The sequence below is a fragment of the Mus caroli genome, chromosome 10 (assembly GCF_900094665.2).
Source record: "Mus caroli chromosome 10, CAROLI_EIJ_v1.1, whole genome shotgun sequence".
NCBI classification, from domain to species: Eukaryota; Metazoa; Chordata; class Mammalia; order Rodentia; family Muridae; genus Mus; species Mus caroli.
The window spans coordinates 100,050,571-100,067,751 of record NC_034579.1 but is presented as its reverse complement, the minus strand read 5'-3'; the positions used below and the strand labels follow the sequence as shown (position 1 = coordinate 100,067,751).

The window sequence follows — 17,181 nt, the reverse complement described above, 5'->3', positions numbered from 1 at the left end:
GCAAAGTTAGGGAACTCCCATTTCTCTACCTCCACAGCACCTAGACTGATCCTATTAACCCACATGTCCTACAGCAGTCTGGGAGAGCTGCTTTCATTGTTTTTTGGAAATTCTTTTTTTTTTTAAAGATTTACTTAATTATTTATTATATGTAAGTACACTGTTGCTGTCTTCAGACACTCCAAAAGAAGGCATCAGATCTTGTTACAGATGGTTGTGAGCCACCATGTGGTTGCTGGGATTTGAACTCCGGACCTTCGGAAGAGCAGTCGGGTGCTCTTACCCACTGAGCCATCTCACCAGCCCTGGAAATTCTTTACTAGGTCAGTCTCTTCAATGCAGACTGTTCACCGATTACCTCAATTTCCTGCACTGGACTATTATCAAAGCCATCATCTACATGCTGCAGGATGGGCCTATCACTTCTTTGTATTAAAGATCAGACTTGAAGGATATTTCCCCCCCTCATTTCAAACTTATTCTGTCCTTGACTCGTTCTCTGATTCTTCATTCGAGTTTCAAGAATTTGAGTGTTAGGAGGGAATCTGCTGCACACATCTGACCTGTACTGCCTTTCTCTTGCAGCCTCCCAATGTTAAGAAATGGCAAGCCAAGCTGTCCATTTCATCCTCTCTTTTACCCTACGCCTCTCCCCCACTCCCAGGCTTATGTGGAAGTATGGAAGATAACATGTAAATGTCTGTTTCCATTGCAATTCTTCCTTTATATGGGCTTTTTTTTTTTTTTTCTGTGAAGACAGCTTTGTCTCAGTTGTATTTCTCATTGTGCACAGCAAAGGACACACAACAGGTATATATGCTTCCTGTCCTGGTAGATACATGGTATTTTCAGGGATTGTAATATATTCCCTAATCCATCCAATTTTGTAAGGGCATTCCCACACTCCGGAGGTGGACTTAATTCAACTCGGAGGCGTGTTTCTCCAAGGGATTCCCCTCACACGGAAGAAGACTAGGATTTCGAGGCAGGACTTATCACTAACATCAGAAAGCATACAAATTCTAGTACTGTAAGAAGGCAGAGTATCCTTTATAATATAGGGGAAGGCAGTTCAATGGTTTGAATAGGAATGGCCCCCATAGATTCATGTGTTTGAATACTTGATGTATAGCGAGCTATATATCAAGTTGGAGTGGGTGTGGCTATGTTGGAGATCTCAGAAGCTCAAGAAAGTTCATTCCCTGCTGCCTACAGATCGAGATGTAGAACTCTTAGCCACCCCCTCCAACTCTTCATCTGCCTGCATGCTGCCACGTTTCACACCATGATAATTGACAAAAATCTCTGAAAGCCAGCCCCAAAGACATGTTTTCCTTTAAAAGAGTTATGGTGGCCATGGTATCTCTTTATAGCAATGAAACCCCGAAGACAGGTGGCTATACAAATATTGCCTTCGCAAATAATCTACCCATGGATGAGTCAGCTTCCTTTGCATGTGCTCCTCCTATTGCAAGGGCCATGCAGTTTCTCCTCCACAGCGAATCTCTGGTTCTGTCAGTAACTGTCCAGGTACCAGTTGCATTTTGTAACATTTGAGGAAGAGATACAAATGAATGCTTTTTTCCTCACACAGCACACTGATGAGAGAACAAAGAAACAATCTGTGCCACGTCTATGATGTTGGACTAATGAATTTGTTAGAGGCTGTTCTGTGGAGAGCATAAATGGTGTAAAGGCAGCTAGCTGCATTGGCCAAAGCATTGTCAAATGAGTGAATGATAGCTCGTGAACTCAGAATCCTTGGAGCTCCCTACACAACTTGCAGGCAGGTCTACTGGAGAGTGTCCTTTCCTCTTGCCATTGCTTATTGCTTATTCCTTGGGGTAGAGCACTTTGAGTCTTGTAAATTCCTAAGCTCTTGGGATATTTAGGTGTTACTAGTTCCCTTATTGTTATGACCTTCCCCTTTCTTGCAGAATGAATTGTTTCAGTTAGTAGAGAAGTCCCACAGAACATATGGCAAGATATCTCTCAGACCCTCAAACACATTTTCTTCCTTTCTGGAGAGTTAAGACTTGTAACTCTTTGGTATACATTGACATCATACCTTTATGCCACTTACTTTATTATATACTTTACATATTAATGCATGTCTTAGAATACATCCCAACTGCTTTTGTTCCAAGCAATTTTATTATTTATGACCAAGACAGGACTTCAGAATATTTGGTGAACAATTTTTCTACAGTTGGTCTGTTTCAGAGCCTTCTTTTTCATGCCCTTAATCCTTATTTCATTTTAAAAGCATAATAAAAATTAATTGTGTTGGAAACTATGAACATAAGATGAGTGTATTTGCAGTAATGAAACATTGACCTATAAATTTTATGCCACCATGCAGCATTTTTTTTCTTAGGGAAAAAAAAGGTACTTCAAAGTGCTTAATGTGTTTTAAAACACTCTTGAGCTGGAGAATGGCGCTGTGAGTAAGGACAGATCCCCAGATTCCACATAACAAGTTACACCAGGAGAACAGATGGGTCTGTAATCCTGGGGTGTCTACCTGAAGATGGGAGGTGGACAGGAGAAGTACTGGAAGTTCACACATCTGTGAGTTTGGGTAAAACATCAGTGAATAGCAGCACTTTGTCTCAAATAAAGAAGATGCCAGGGATCAACAGCAGAGAGTTTCTTCTGACCTCTATGCATGTGCTGTAACTCATGTACGTCTATGCCCATAGATACCTACGCATATCTCACATACTCTCTCCAGATTCTATATATTGTATGCATATAAAAAGTCTGCATTAGGTAGTCAGTTCTTTGGTTAAGTCTGTAGATGTATGTCAGTGTGGTATGTTTATCTAAATCTACCAACCCCAGAGTTGACTGGGAGCTGCATGAGAGGTTTGCCTGTTGGCTGCTGTCAATATTTAAGCATCTATTGCTGAGCTACTTCTCATACAAGTTAGTTTTGTTGTGGTTTTCATAGTCTGTCTGCTACTCATGACTGCACTCAATAGAGTTTAATAATGATCACCTTTATCTCCACTCAAGTTTAATCAGTAAAGGATAAAAAAATTCAATTGCCAATTAATAAAAGAATAAGGGGGACCCACAAGCAGAAGGATGGTGCTGAAATTAAGGCAGGGAAGGAAAGGCGGGGTTAAGGCATTTTATATGTTCACAACACTTTGGTAAATTTTGTTCCTACTGTTCCTACACTTATTTCTCTTCCCTGCCCTAGGGAACAGGAGAGAGAGTGAGAAAGAGAGACAGAGACAGAGAGAGACAGAGACAGAGACAGAGAGACATAGAGATAGACAGAGAGAGAGACAGAGAGAGAGAGAGAGAAATACAAAGAAGTGACTATTTTTCCATCTCTGGTACAAAGCTTGCTGGTAAAGTGCTGGACTTACTACATCTTAGCCCCCTAACTCAGGGTTGTACAGATCAATAAGAAATTACATAGCTTGCTAAAGAGTCCTCCGCAGGGATAGTCTTGGGTCCATAAGAACCTGTAGCAAGAGATTTTGTATTTGATGAAATATCTCAGATGGAAACATTCCATCTCTTCTATGATGCTTCACGACTTAGAAGGATTTCTTCAGGAAAGAAAAAGTACTTTTAAAAAACTATTGTCTTGTTGGTACAAATGCTTAATCACCTCACTGTTTAGTTTTTTATTCCATCAAACATGGACCAATGGGCTGGTTAGATGGCCCAGTGGTTAGGAGCACTGACTGCTCTTCCGAAGGTCCTGAGTTCAAATCCAGCAACCACATGGTGGCTCACAACCATCTGTAATGAGATCTGACACCCTCTTCTGGTGTGTCTGAAGACAGCTACAGTGTACTTACATATAATAATTAATAAATTAAAAAGAAAAAGGGAAAAAAGAACCTAAAAAACAAACAAACAAAAAAGCAAACAGAAAACATGGACCAAATGTACATTCTGTAGCAGATACAGTGCACTCTGTCAGGGCCTCATGCCTGAAGGAAACTGACTGTTTCTCCTCTTACCCATCCTAAATGTCCATGCACATTGTGTTTGGTTTTTTCTATACTGTATAAATCTTTATGTGATCAAAAATAAAATAATATCTAATTTTTGTACTTCCCATTCTGAAACAGTATTCATTTCAGGCCTTCTTTTAGGTATTAAGTGCTATAATCACATGAAGACCTTTCAACTTTTCTATATCATAAAGTTTACCTCTGATCCTGCAGAGTCCAGAATGTTGGTACTGCATGGGGTTTTCTGAGATCGCATTAGATTCCTAAGGCTTTTGCATTTAAGATGGAGTATAAACACAGGTAGAAAGTGGTAACAGACACTGAAAAGACTGAAATACCTAAGGGAAACATTATTCTTGAATAAATACTTTTACTTTAACCACAGTAATTAATATTTACTTTAAAATTACACTCTTTAGAACCAGGCTTGGCAAACACAACTATAGTTTCTTGTACTTGGTGCTGAAGGTAGGAGGGTTTCTTGGGATCAGGTGTTTGAGGCCAGCCTAGGCAATGTAGCAAGAATGACTCTTAAAAACATCTATTTTTAGATTCTTATTAATTTCTCTTCTGAGAATGCAATGACTTGGTGTTCTGAGTGTGAACAACATTTCTCCTTCACATTGCAATTATCCTTACCTGACAACCACGGTTAGAGGCAAGAAACAAAACATGCTTCTCTTTTATTAGTGAGATAATATTTATAATAACGTCTGTTAAAACCTAATATTTCTTTCTTCTTTTACTTATGCACTCATAAAATATCCACACTGTGAATATGAGTCTGTGTAGTTCCTTATTTCTACACCATTAAGAAGTCTCAGAAATTTATAGTCTATTGTCTGAATATTTCAGGATGCCTGGGCAAATTACATAACTATAGTTGATTAATGCACTGATGCTGTCTAATTTTTTAAATTTAATTTTATCTTTTTACTTATTCATTTTACAACTTGCTCACTGCTTTGTCCTGATCAATACCTCCCTCAATCCTTCCTCCAACCCCCATCTCCTTCTCCTCTGAGTGGGTGGGTACACCCTGGATATATCCAGACCCTGACCCTGCAAGTATACGCAAGGCTAGTCAGTTCCTCTCCACCCAAGGCCAGACAAGTCAGCCCAGCTAGAAGAACATATCCCAGGTACAGCCAACAGCTTTTGGGATAGCCCCTGTTCCAGTTTAAGACCCCACATGAAGACCAAGCTGCCACTCTGATACATATGTATGGAGAGGCCTTATTCCAGCTGGTGTATGTTCTTTGGTTGGTTCTGTCTATGAGAGCCCAAGGGGCCAGATTAGTTGACTGTATTGGTGTTCTTATGGAGTCCCTATCCTCTTTGGGGCCTGCAATCCTCTTTACTTTTCCTCCAAGAATCCCCAAACTCCACCATCTATTTGGCTGTGGGTGTTTGTATCTATTTGAGTCAGCAGTGGGGTGGAGTCTCTTAGAGTACTATATGTGCCTGTCTGCAAGCATATCAGAGTATCATTAATAGTGTCAGGGATTGGTGCTCGCCCATGGGATAGGTCTCAAGTTGGGCTGATAATTGATTGGCCAGTCGTTCCCTCAGTCTCTGTTCCATTTCCCCATCTCTGCATTTATTGTAGACAGGATACATTTGGGGTTGAAAGTTTTGTGGGCAGGTTAGTGTCTCTATCACTCTACTGGGGGTCCTGCTTAGGTATAGAAGGTTGGCTCTTTTGATTCACTGCTAAGGTCACCCTCAAATGCATTTGAGATTCCTATGTAGAGAATTCTCTCAATAGTTCTGTACCCCATTTTTAATTGGGTTATATGGACTGTTAGTGTTTAACTTCTTGAGTTCTTTGTAAATTTTAGTTATAAGCATTCTGTCAGATGTAGGGCTAGTAAAAATCACTTTCCAATATGTAGACTGTCATTTTGTCCTATTGACAGTGTCCTTTGCCTTACAGAAGCTTTGCAGTTTCATGAAGTCTCATTTATCTATTGTTGATCTTAGATCCTGAGACATTGGTGTTCTGCTCAGGAAATTGAGTCCTGTACCAACATGTTCAAGGGTATTTTCCACTTTTTCTTCTATAAAATTCAGAGTATCTGGTTATATGTTTAGGTTCTTGATCCACTTGGATTTGAGTTTTGTGCAGGGTTATAAATACGGATCTATTTTCATTCTTCTACATGTAGACATACAGTTAGTCCAGCATCAATTGTTGAAGAGGCTTTAATTCTTCTATTGTATGCTTTTGGATTCTTTATCAAAAATTAAATGTCTACAGGTGTGTTGGTTTATTTATGGATCTTCAGTTTATTCCATTGATCAATGTGTCTGTTTCTGTACAAATACCCTGCAGTTTTATAACTATTGCTCTGTAGTACAGCTTGAGATCAGAATTTCAGGAAGATCAGAGATGATTCTTCCCGAAATTCTTTTATTGTTCAGGACTGTTTTGGCTGGCTTCATTTTTTGTGTCTCCATATAAATTTCTCTTTCAAGCAATTACATTGAATTTGTAGATTGCTTTTGGTATTTTTACTATGTTAATCCTATCTATATCTATGAGCACGGGAGAGTTTTCCATCTTCTGATGTCTTCTTCATTTTCTTTCTTCAGGAACTTGAAGCTCTTGTCCTGTGACCCCTGCTTGGTTATAGTTACACCAAGATGTTTTATAATAGTCATGGCTATTGTAAAAGGTGTTGTTTCCCTAATTTCTTTCACAGTCCATTTATCCTATGGATAAAGGAAGGCTACTAATTACTTTCAGTTAATTTTGTATCCAGTCACTTTACTGAAGGTGTTTTCACCTTTGGTAGACTTTTTGGGGTCACTTATGTATATACTTCATATAATCTGCAAAGAGTGATACTTTGGTTTCTTCCTTTCCAATGTGTATCCCCTTGATATCCTTTAGTTGTATTATTGCTCTGGCTAGAATTTTAAGTGATAGATTGACTACATAAGAAAGTGGGCAGCCTTGGCTTGTCCCTTATTTTAGTGGAAATATTTGAAGTTTCTCTCCATTTAGTTTGATGATGGTTATTGACTTGCTTTATAGTGCTTTGATTATGTGTAGGTATATACCTTGTATCCCTGATTTCTCTAATACCTTTAAGATGAAGGGGTGTTGGATTTTACCAACATGTGAATTTTTTCTATCATTTTGTTTATATGGTGGATTTGTTTGATGAGTTTTCATATACTGAATCATCCCTGCATCCCTAGGTTGAAGCCTTCTTCATCTTGATGTATGATGTCTTTGATGTGTTCCAAGATTTGGTGTGTGTGTATTTTATTGAGTATTTTGCATCACTGTTCATAAGAGAAATCGGTCTGAAATTCTCTTTCTTGATTGAGTCTTTGTATGGTTTAGTTATTAGAGTGGCTGTGGCCCTGTGGAGAAAGTTTAGCAGTATTTGTTCTGTTTCTATTGTGTGTAATAGTTAGAGGAGTATTGGTATTAACTCTTCTTTAAAAATCTGATAGAATTCTGCACTAAACCCACCTGGCTCTGGTAATTTTTTTTTTTATGTTGGGCTACTTTTAATGACTGCCTTTATTTGTTTAGGGGTTATAGGGTTGTTTAAATAGTTTACTTGATCTTGATTTAACTTTTATAATTTAAATGGCTAAGTCTCATAGATTTTTTTTCTTTTTTGATAGCATAGGCTTAAGTATTGATTCTTTTCTACATTAAATTTTTAAGCATCATGCCAAGAAGTAGTAATTTTCTAGAGAAATAGAAACATTTTCATAGTTTAAATTCATCTTCTAGGTTTTATAATTGCATTAATACTTAGTTTTATAGCCCAAACCTTTACTCTTCATAATATCTAGACATTGCATTTTACCATATAAAATTTTGTCCATTAGTGTTAATAAATAATTCCTTGATACAATGCAACAGCACTAAGATAACACTTATATGTGTCATTGTATTTGGAAAATTCTACTTCATGCCTAACTAGAAGCTTCACCCTTACTAACTAGTGAGTATGGTACTGGAAGATACTCTGAATCCTCCTGGAAGAAAAATGTAACCATCAATATCAATAGCTATGAATTCTATGACCTAAAACAGTGACCCGCCTAAAATATAAACGGATGCAAAATCAGTAAAAAGGTTTTGGGAGTAACCAACCATATTTTTTTGTTGTTGTTGTTGTTTGAGATAGGGTTTCTCTGTGTAGCCCTGGCTGTCCTGGAACTCACTCTGTAGACCAGGCTGGCCTCGAACTCAGAAATCCTCCTGCCTCTGCCTCCCAAGTGCTTGGATTAAAGGTATGTGCCACCACTGCCCGTAACCAACCATTGTTTTTATTTCTTTGAAGGTCTATTCCATGATGGAGCACATACCCAATACTGCACAATCCAAGAACATGATTCTAGATATGTCATGGACCTAGACTAATGTTATTATTCTGCTAAAGAAATATAGCAACAACATGATTCCTAATGGCGTGCTGCTATGTCCCTAGATAAGTGCCCCACTCCACCCCCAACAGAGGAACTGCTTCTTGCACTAGGTACACAGAGACCTACAACTGGAAAATTTGCAGAGACTGAGAAAAATTGGAGTACTTAGTATTAAATAGGACACCTTTATCGATCCCATCCTCTCAAGTCTCAGCAATCTATGTTGAATGGGGATGGAAAGATTTTAAGAGCCAGAGGTAGAGGATAACTCCAAGGAAACAGCATCTTCCTTACCTAGAAGGACTGATACACATAGGAACTCATGGGGACTGTAGAAGTATGCACAAGACCTATACAGGTTCAAAGCAGATGGGGTCCCAGCAGTGAGAGGTGGAAATGCACATAGGTTATAAACCTACCTGAGAAGCTATATGCAATTGATATCTACGGACAAGGGAAACTCATTTTTCTCTAACGGAGTCAAGTGGGTTCATCAACCATACCATAGAGCAGGCTGCATGTCTACAAGCATTGGGCAACACAAAATCAATTCAATTTTATTTTTGTGTTTAATTTCATTTTTCTTTGTTTTGACATTTGTGGTTTTTGTCTCAGTATTTTGCTTCTTTATTTTGATTTTTGGGGGGTTTATGTGCATGGATGTTTCTTATTTTTTCTGTTTTTTTTTCAAATTAAATATTTGAATGACAGACAGAGAGAAAACATAAACTGGATGGGGAAGAAGGTTTAGAGGAACTGGGAGGAGTTGGGGGTAAAGCATGATCTAAACATATTGTCTGAATGAAATTCAAGAAAAAAATACAAATTAAAACAGTCTTTCATGAACATTGGACAAAGTACTGAGTCCCACACACTGATGCTTCTTCAGATAAAGGACAAAGAAAAATGGAATAAACTCTATGAACCTTCTGTGCTCAAGTATATCAGAATACGAGAATATCAGGCGCTTTGGTCTACCTTATTGGAATTTCTCCTGAAAGTTGAGCTTAAAATATGATCACATCTGTTTCTCTTCTTTTCATAAGTAGTTGTCTCCATTTTTCAAATGTAACAGAAGGGCTAATGGTTATATCTCACATATTTTGAGTAGCAGTTAAAATAGTTTTACAAGGCTAGTAAAAAAAAAATAATCCCAGAATATGAAAACTGCTCACATCAAGCATTTTTTCAAATAAAATAAAATAAAATAAAATAAAATAAAATAAAATAAAATGCTATATCAGGTGTAGTGAAAAGAAACATCATAATTGAAATCATTGCTGGCATTAAATAGTGTTCTCTACTGTAATATACGAAAACATATAGTAGACAAAAGAAACTTTATGACGTTTCCTATTCAAAAGGATGGAAGGTTTTTAGGAAAATGATTAATACCCACATGTTAAGTTCCTAGACCATAAAAGACACTAACATGTTTTAATTGAAACTAATTAGCAGAGGAAGATAGTATACAGTTCATCTAGGGTATTTAGATTTGGTGACTAAGTGTGTATTGAATGGTTATTGGAAAGAGGCTTACAATTTCTAATATTCCCAACGTGAACAAGAGAGGCAGCTGCCTGTTAATTTCATCATACAACATAGAAAATAGCTCTCAAATGCTAACAAAGCTATGCCTGATATTTGCCAAGAGACCAGGTATTGTTGGAGATACAATTTGTTCCACAGTTTGACGCCTACGTTTTATTGGTGGAAGCTGTGGAGAGCAACAATAATAGGAGCTCCAGCAAAGTCACTGTGTTTCATTTATTTTTTTCTCTGCCATCTCCTGAACCATATACATGTGTTAAAATTACACAGTGATACCAAAAGTGTACAACTAAGAGAACATCCATCAATTAAGACTTGTTTAATTGAATGAGTAGCGTAATGTTTTGAAGACAATTCAGAGACGCTTTGAAGGGCAAATGAATTTTAAATTATTGTTCTTAATCTGTACACATTTGCTGTCTCCTTTCAATAGCCATATCTTTTGGCACTAATGACCAGTAATATTTACAATGATGAAATAAACAGATTTAATTTTATTTATCATTCATTCTTATCTTGGTGATTCATGTGCCCACGTTTCAAATATTCTCTGTTGAGTTTGCATAGTTTCCAGCTAAGGGAAGGTACTGGAAACAGATTTGTGAAAATGTAGTAATGCCTTGATTTGCCCCAAATGCAACATAAAACACATCTGTTAGCCTTAAGGCTAACTCATCAGGATGCATTGTTCAGAGTTCTGGAAATCATCATTTAAGTGTTGCTCAACTCCCATATTGTTCCGTGTGATTCCCACTTAGCGGTGTAATTAGGGCTCAATTAGAATGTAACTTTGTTTCCTCTACACAGCATATTGTCATCATCATAGGGAATGGATGTTCCTATGTTGGTCTATATTTCAAACTGATAACTTCATTTAGCCTTTTGTTAAATTTTATTTAATTTGCATTTAGTTTGAGTAATTTCAATTTTTGTTCTTTTAGTGCATTCGAAAATGTAATATAATACTATGTATTACCACAAACATTATATTATCTGACAGTGAAATTGAATGTTTTTATATACTATTAAGAATGTCATATAACAATGTTAGGCTATAAATAGTAATGATGAACACATATGCTCTGGAGTTTCTATTAGAGAATCAAAAATAGCAATTGAATTACTAATATATATGAGTCAATGTAATTTGTAACTTACAGAATATTGAATGATTTAAATCTGTAAATTATGGGATACTGTATGAAGACAGTGAATCTTTTAACAGTTTTCAAAATGTTAACTTCATTGTCTCTTCTCTTTAAGGGTGTGGTTAGACCCACTGGGGGCTATGCTGTCATGTTGAACTGGACAATGTCTTCCATATATGGACTCAAACCTGGAGAGGTAGCCACGATTTTACATTTATACCACATGGTATTTCTTTGATTAAGACATACGTTTTATTATCGTTTTTATTTTTTTTTTAGGTATGGTGGGCAGCTTCTGACTTAGGCTGGGTTGTTGGACATTCCTATATTTGCTATGGGCCTCTTCTCCATGGAAACACAACAGTTTTATATGAGGTAACACAATAGAAGTGATACTATATACAGGACCCTTATTTTACTGACTGTTCTTGATCAGCAGACCTGGATAGTACTGGTGAAGGAAGAATGGCAACAGGAAGCATCATTATAGATGTTTCTTACTTAAAAATTTTTTCAAAAGGGAAACAAATATGAAGAAAATAACTGCCACCTGTTTTTATTGTGCTAATGCAAAAAAAATTAATAGAAACAAAATTCTGGAGAAAACACAATAACAAACATAAAACCTATGCCAGGAGAGCTGTATTTTCAAAGCAATGTGGATTTTAGAATCCTAAGAAAGCATTATCTTAAAACGACCAATATAGATTCACATTTTGTTTTTCTACAGAATTGGTGGATTTACAAAAATATCTTTCTTGCCCATCTTAATTACATCTTTTCCATGGTTTCTAATAACAACTTTGGATGTAAAAAGAGAAAGAAATCTAGAGTGACTAGATTTGAAGCTGAATAGTTAACAACTTAAAACCCCAGTGCAGTAATTAATGTTGCTGTGAAATAAGATTTCTATATGTGTGTTGTGGAATTCCTCTCAGGAGCCTGCTTTCTGTAGTTTATCAGCCACATACATCAAGACTTATCAACATACCCAACAACATACAGTGGTTCACAACCTGTAGGTCATGACCAACATAAACCATCCAAAATCATGGGTATTTGCATTACAATTCATAACAGCAGCAAAATTACCATTCTGAAGTAGCAACACAAGTAATTGTATGCTTGGGGGTCACCATACCATGAGAAACTGTATTACTGGATTCAGCATTAGGAAGACTGAGAACCACTGAGTTAGAAGTTGGGCTCTCAGGTAAAGCTCCTTGGTACCATGTACAATGACCTGAGTTCAATCTTCAGAACACACATGATAGAAAGAGAGAACTGACTCCTCCTGCAGGTGGTCCTCTGACTAATCAATAGCATGATACAAGCATGCATGTATGTGTGCACACAGAAAGAAAAATGGAGTTTTTAATACTTTTTAAACATCTGGATGTGATAACTAGTATCGTATCATATCTAAGGTCATACTAGATTTTTTGGAAAATCCAACAAGATGGAAAATATAGAAATCTTTACAGATTCTGATTTAAAGTAAAACATAAGGAGAGATGTCTCAGTGGTCATGAGGGCTTAATGCTTTTGCACACAATTGGAGTTTGCTTTCCCAGCATGCATAGCTAGCAGATCACAAAAGCGTATAACTCCAGTCCTCTGGCATCTATCAGCTTCTGTCCTCCACAGACACATGCAGCACACAAGTGCACAAATACATTCTTTCTCCCCTCCCTGCTCCTCTCTCTCTGCCCTTTTACCTCCTTCCCCATCTCACTCACACATACACAAGTAAAAAATAAAAATAATATATAATATTTATCCTAATAATATTATAATATTTTAACCATATCTTAGGAATAAAATATGATGATCTTGAGTTGTCTACGGCTTTTGCCTCAAAATTTTTCAAGTGATTACCTATCACTCAGCAAGCTATTGGTATGTTGCTTTAAAAATATTCACTATATGCAGTGGTATAATCTTATGTTTCCACACTTAAATTTTTCCAGTTCACATATCTATGTACTTTACTAAGGCCTCTTAATACAATTATGCGACATGGTTTATGAATAATCAGGCACAAATGAAATCTCTGACAGTAGAAAGATGGGCAGCTTCTCAATCATAGACTGTCTTTCACATCAGCAGTCTCTCACTAGGGGATAAGGAATATCAGATCAATAAGTAGGGCATGTAGGGAAAAGTATCAGATTATTTAGATATTTTTTATATTAAGAATTGGCAACTCAACAATTGTATGAAAAATGTGAGGCCATTATCTACCTTCATGAAATTCTCCAGCACACTCCACCATTTTAACACTATAATCATTGTTATTTGGCTAGTTTTCTCTGTCTCTGAAAAAAAGAAATTGACATTGAAGCAAGTGTTAAAGCATCTCATACTATTTTGCTTCTCTTGCACCGTGTTTTCATATCCTGCAGACTTGATAGACATGTAGAGTTTCTAATATAACACATGAAATAATCTTGACACATCTGCTCTGTACTAACATTCTTGTGGCACATCAAGTGTTTTTTATTGAGTCAGCCCTCTTGAAGAAAACAAAATAAATCCTAACATCAAATGCTTACTTTGAAATGTGACATTGCCTATTCAAATGTGACAAAGCAGAATTCATTAGTAAGCATTCGTGCTCTTATGCTGACCTCAGAGTTGAAAAACTGAGACTATGAGTATCTGAGTTTGAATTGGTTTTCTAATATTTTTCTTGTTTATTTAAAACATGTGCTAACACTACCAAGAGAGCTTGACTGTTTATCTTAGAATGATGTTCTCAAAAACAGAATAGCGATTCTATAAACATTTTTTGTGTGCCTGACAAGATATATTTTAAATCTTTGTAAGTTTTCTGGATTTTTTTTATCCTCCTTACTTAGAATGTCTTGTTTTTTTGTTTTTTGTTTTCTGATCTCAAAAAGAAAACTCTTGATTTTTTTATCCATTCAAAAGTTATCACATACTAACTTTCAGACCTTTATTTTCTTCTCTACAACCCAGACTTCCTGAAAAGCAGCCCTCTCCAAATTATCCTGGGTTCATACTCCTCAATTTGTGCTTCATCTCACTGTAATCTGTCTTCAGTCAATATCACTCCACAGAAGTGTCTGTTATCAGACATCATTATTGATGTCATAAGTGGCAGCGTCAAAGGCCTTTGGAGTTTGCTCTGTCAGCAGGTATCAGCCATCATCACCTACATCTTTCTTCATCCTTACTTATTTCCCCCCCACACATGCAGGCAATTAATTTTCCCTTGTGTACTTTCCTTGGTCTCTTCTTCCAAAGAATAGACTTTTGTTTGCTTGTTTGTTTTGCTTTTGGCCTATGTGTATGTGTGAAGCAATGGATTTATTAAAGTTACTGACAGTATCATGGGTGAGAAGTTAGTGATAGGAGCCCAGGTGACAAAAAGGCAGCAGCATCACAGAAGCACACATTGAGCATATCTGACAAGCTATAGAAGTACAGCACATGCGCTCGGTGTGTAACTTGTATGCAAGTCAGCTGGTGAGCAAGTCTCTTCGATCAGAATTCTCTTCTCATTCTTTTTCTCTGATATTATGTATATTTAAAGTAGACGTTTAGTGCACGATGCTCTCATTATCATCCCCTCTCTTCAACTCTTCCAGAGCGTCCTGACTTTCTTACCCATGCAAATATACATCACTTCTTTCTCTCTCTCACTAGAAAGGAAGCAGACATCTAAATGATGATGATGGTGATGCTGATATAAAAACTAACAAACCAGAATAGAAAAAAACAAACAAACAGAAAAACAATGCCAAAGAAAAAGCACAAGAAACACATATACATCCAGAGACACGTACACTAGCACACCCAGAAATCACAAGAATACAAAACCAGAAACCATCATATATGCGCAAAACAACAACTACAACAACAAATAACTGCAAAGGGGGAAGAAATTCCCAGACAAATAACTATGAGACAAACTTTTCCAAAAATACCACTGAGCTAATTTGTGTTGGCAGTCTACTGTTGGTTATGTACTCTGCCCATAAGTGTGATTTGTTTCCTCAGTTAAAGCTTGTACTATGTTAGGATTCCATATGACCCCTTAAATGGCCCCTAGCTAAATGGCCCTACTTCTGTTGTCTCTTAAAACTCTCTTCTCTCCCCACCATTGTTAGATTAAATTGTTTAAATCCTTCAAATGCATCATCAGCATCCATCTATAATTACCTATTTAATTTGCCCTCCCTCTGAAGATTCACCCCCCAGGCTCTTACCCTTTACCTAACCTCTGTAGTTATACAGACTGTAGCCTGTTTATTGAAGATTTAACAGCCAATATCCACATATAAGTGAATACATAGCTTATCTGTCTTTGTGTCTGGGTTACTTCTGTCAGGATGGAATTTTCTATCTGCATCCATTTAGTTACAGATTTCCTGATATTCTTCTCTTTAAACAGCTGACTATGTTCTCATTGTGTAAATGTACCAAGCTCTCTTTATCCATTTGTCTGTTGACAGACATCTAGGCTGTATGATGTTTTGGCTAGAGTGAACATGTGCTATCATATGTCTCTGTATTAGGATGGAGAGTCCTTTGGTTGTATGGCCAAAAGGTACTTGGAGAATGTTTCTTGTCTGTGAGACCTCAGCTTGAATCATACCATCCCTTGAAAAATGTCTCCATACCTATTTGTGCTTTTTATGTGGTGGAGTTGCCTATTGAGCAGCATCTACTGCAGGGCTGGCCACACTGTATTGCAATGACCTAATCAGATTTATAAAGGCACGTGGCAATCAAAAGCTAGGCTTCCAGCTTTCAGTAATGGTGTGCATTACATACTTCACCTATGCTTTGGAAATTAAGTTGAATTCTCTTTCTCACTTGCATCCCTCCTCTCTCAAAATTGTTGTCAGCCTCCAGTCATGATTTCCCTTCCTTTCGCCTAAAATTGGGGCTATTAATACCATTTTATTAGCTCTGTGTTTTTATTCTGCTTATATTTCCTAGATAAACTCCTTGCAAGATTACTATGGCCTGTATCTGTGCATTATTCTTTCTTCTCATGTTGTATTGACTATTAAACTGATTTGTATATGCACTTTATGTCTTTTATTTATTAGATGTGTTTTTTTCTTCTATTATTACATATTTTCTTTATTTACATTTCAAAATGTTATCCCCTTTCCTGGTTTCCTCTCTGAAAATCCCCTATTCCTTCCCCCCTTTCACTGTTCACGGACCCACCCACTCCCACTTCCTGGCCCTGACTTTCCCTTACATTGGGGCATCAAGCCTTCACAGGACCAAGGGCCTCTCCTCCCACTGATGACTGATAAGGCCATCCTCTGCTACATATGCAGCTGGAGATGTGGGTCCCTCCATGTGTACTCTTTGGTTGGTGGTTTACTCCCTGGGAGCTCTGGAGCTACTGGCTGGATCATATTGTTGTTCTTCCTATGAGGCTGCAAACCCCTTTAGCTTCTTGTGTCCTTTCTCTAATTCTCCATTGGGAACCCTGTGCGACATCCAATGGTGGGTTGAGAGCATCTACCTCTGTATTTCTCAGACACTGGAAAAGCCCCTCAGGAGACAGCTATATCAGGCTCCTATCAGCAAGCACTTGTTGGAATCCACACTAGTGTCTGGGTTTAGTGACTGTATATGTGATGGATCCCCAGTTGGGGCAGTCTCTGGATGGCCTTCAGTCTCTGCTCCACACTTGGTGTCTATAACTCCTTCCATGGGTACTTTGTTCCTCCTTTTTCTTTTATTAGATATTTTCTTCATTTACATTTCAAATGCTATCCCAAAAGTCCCCTATATCCTGCCCCTGCCCTGCTCCCCTACCCACTCACTCCCACTTCTTGGCCCTGGCATTCTCCTGTACTGGGGCATATAAAGTTTGCAATAGCAAGGGGCCTCTCTTCCTGATGATGGCTGAGTAGGCCATCTTCTACTACATATGCAGCTAGAGACATGAGCTCTGGGGGTACTGATTTGTTCATAATGTTGTTCCACCTATAGGGTTGCAGACCCCTTCAGCTCCTTGGGTACTTTCTTTAGCTCCTCCATTGGGAGCCCTGTGTTCCATCCTATAGATGACTGTGAGCATTCACTTCTGTATTTGCCAGGCACTGGCA

The 17,181-nt window shown here is 37.5% G+C and overlaps 1 protein-coding gene across 1 annotated transcript in view; it reads left to right on the top strand.

Moving 5' to 3' along the window:
* The window catches only part of Acss3 (acyl-CoA synthetase short chain family member 3), a 182,267-nt gene that overhangs the window by 84,289 nt on the left and 80,797 nt on the right, over positions 1-17,181 (top strand). Inside the window, exons 6-7 of the mRNA XM_021174594.2 lie at positions 11,193-11,273; positions 11,357-11,452. Of these exons, the coding sequence (XP_021030253.1) occupies positions 11,193-11,273; positions 11,357-11,452 (177 nt within the window). The remainder of the gene's footprint in view (positions 1-11,192; positions 11,274-11,356; positions 11,453-17,181) is intronic.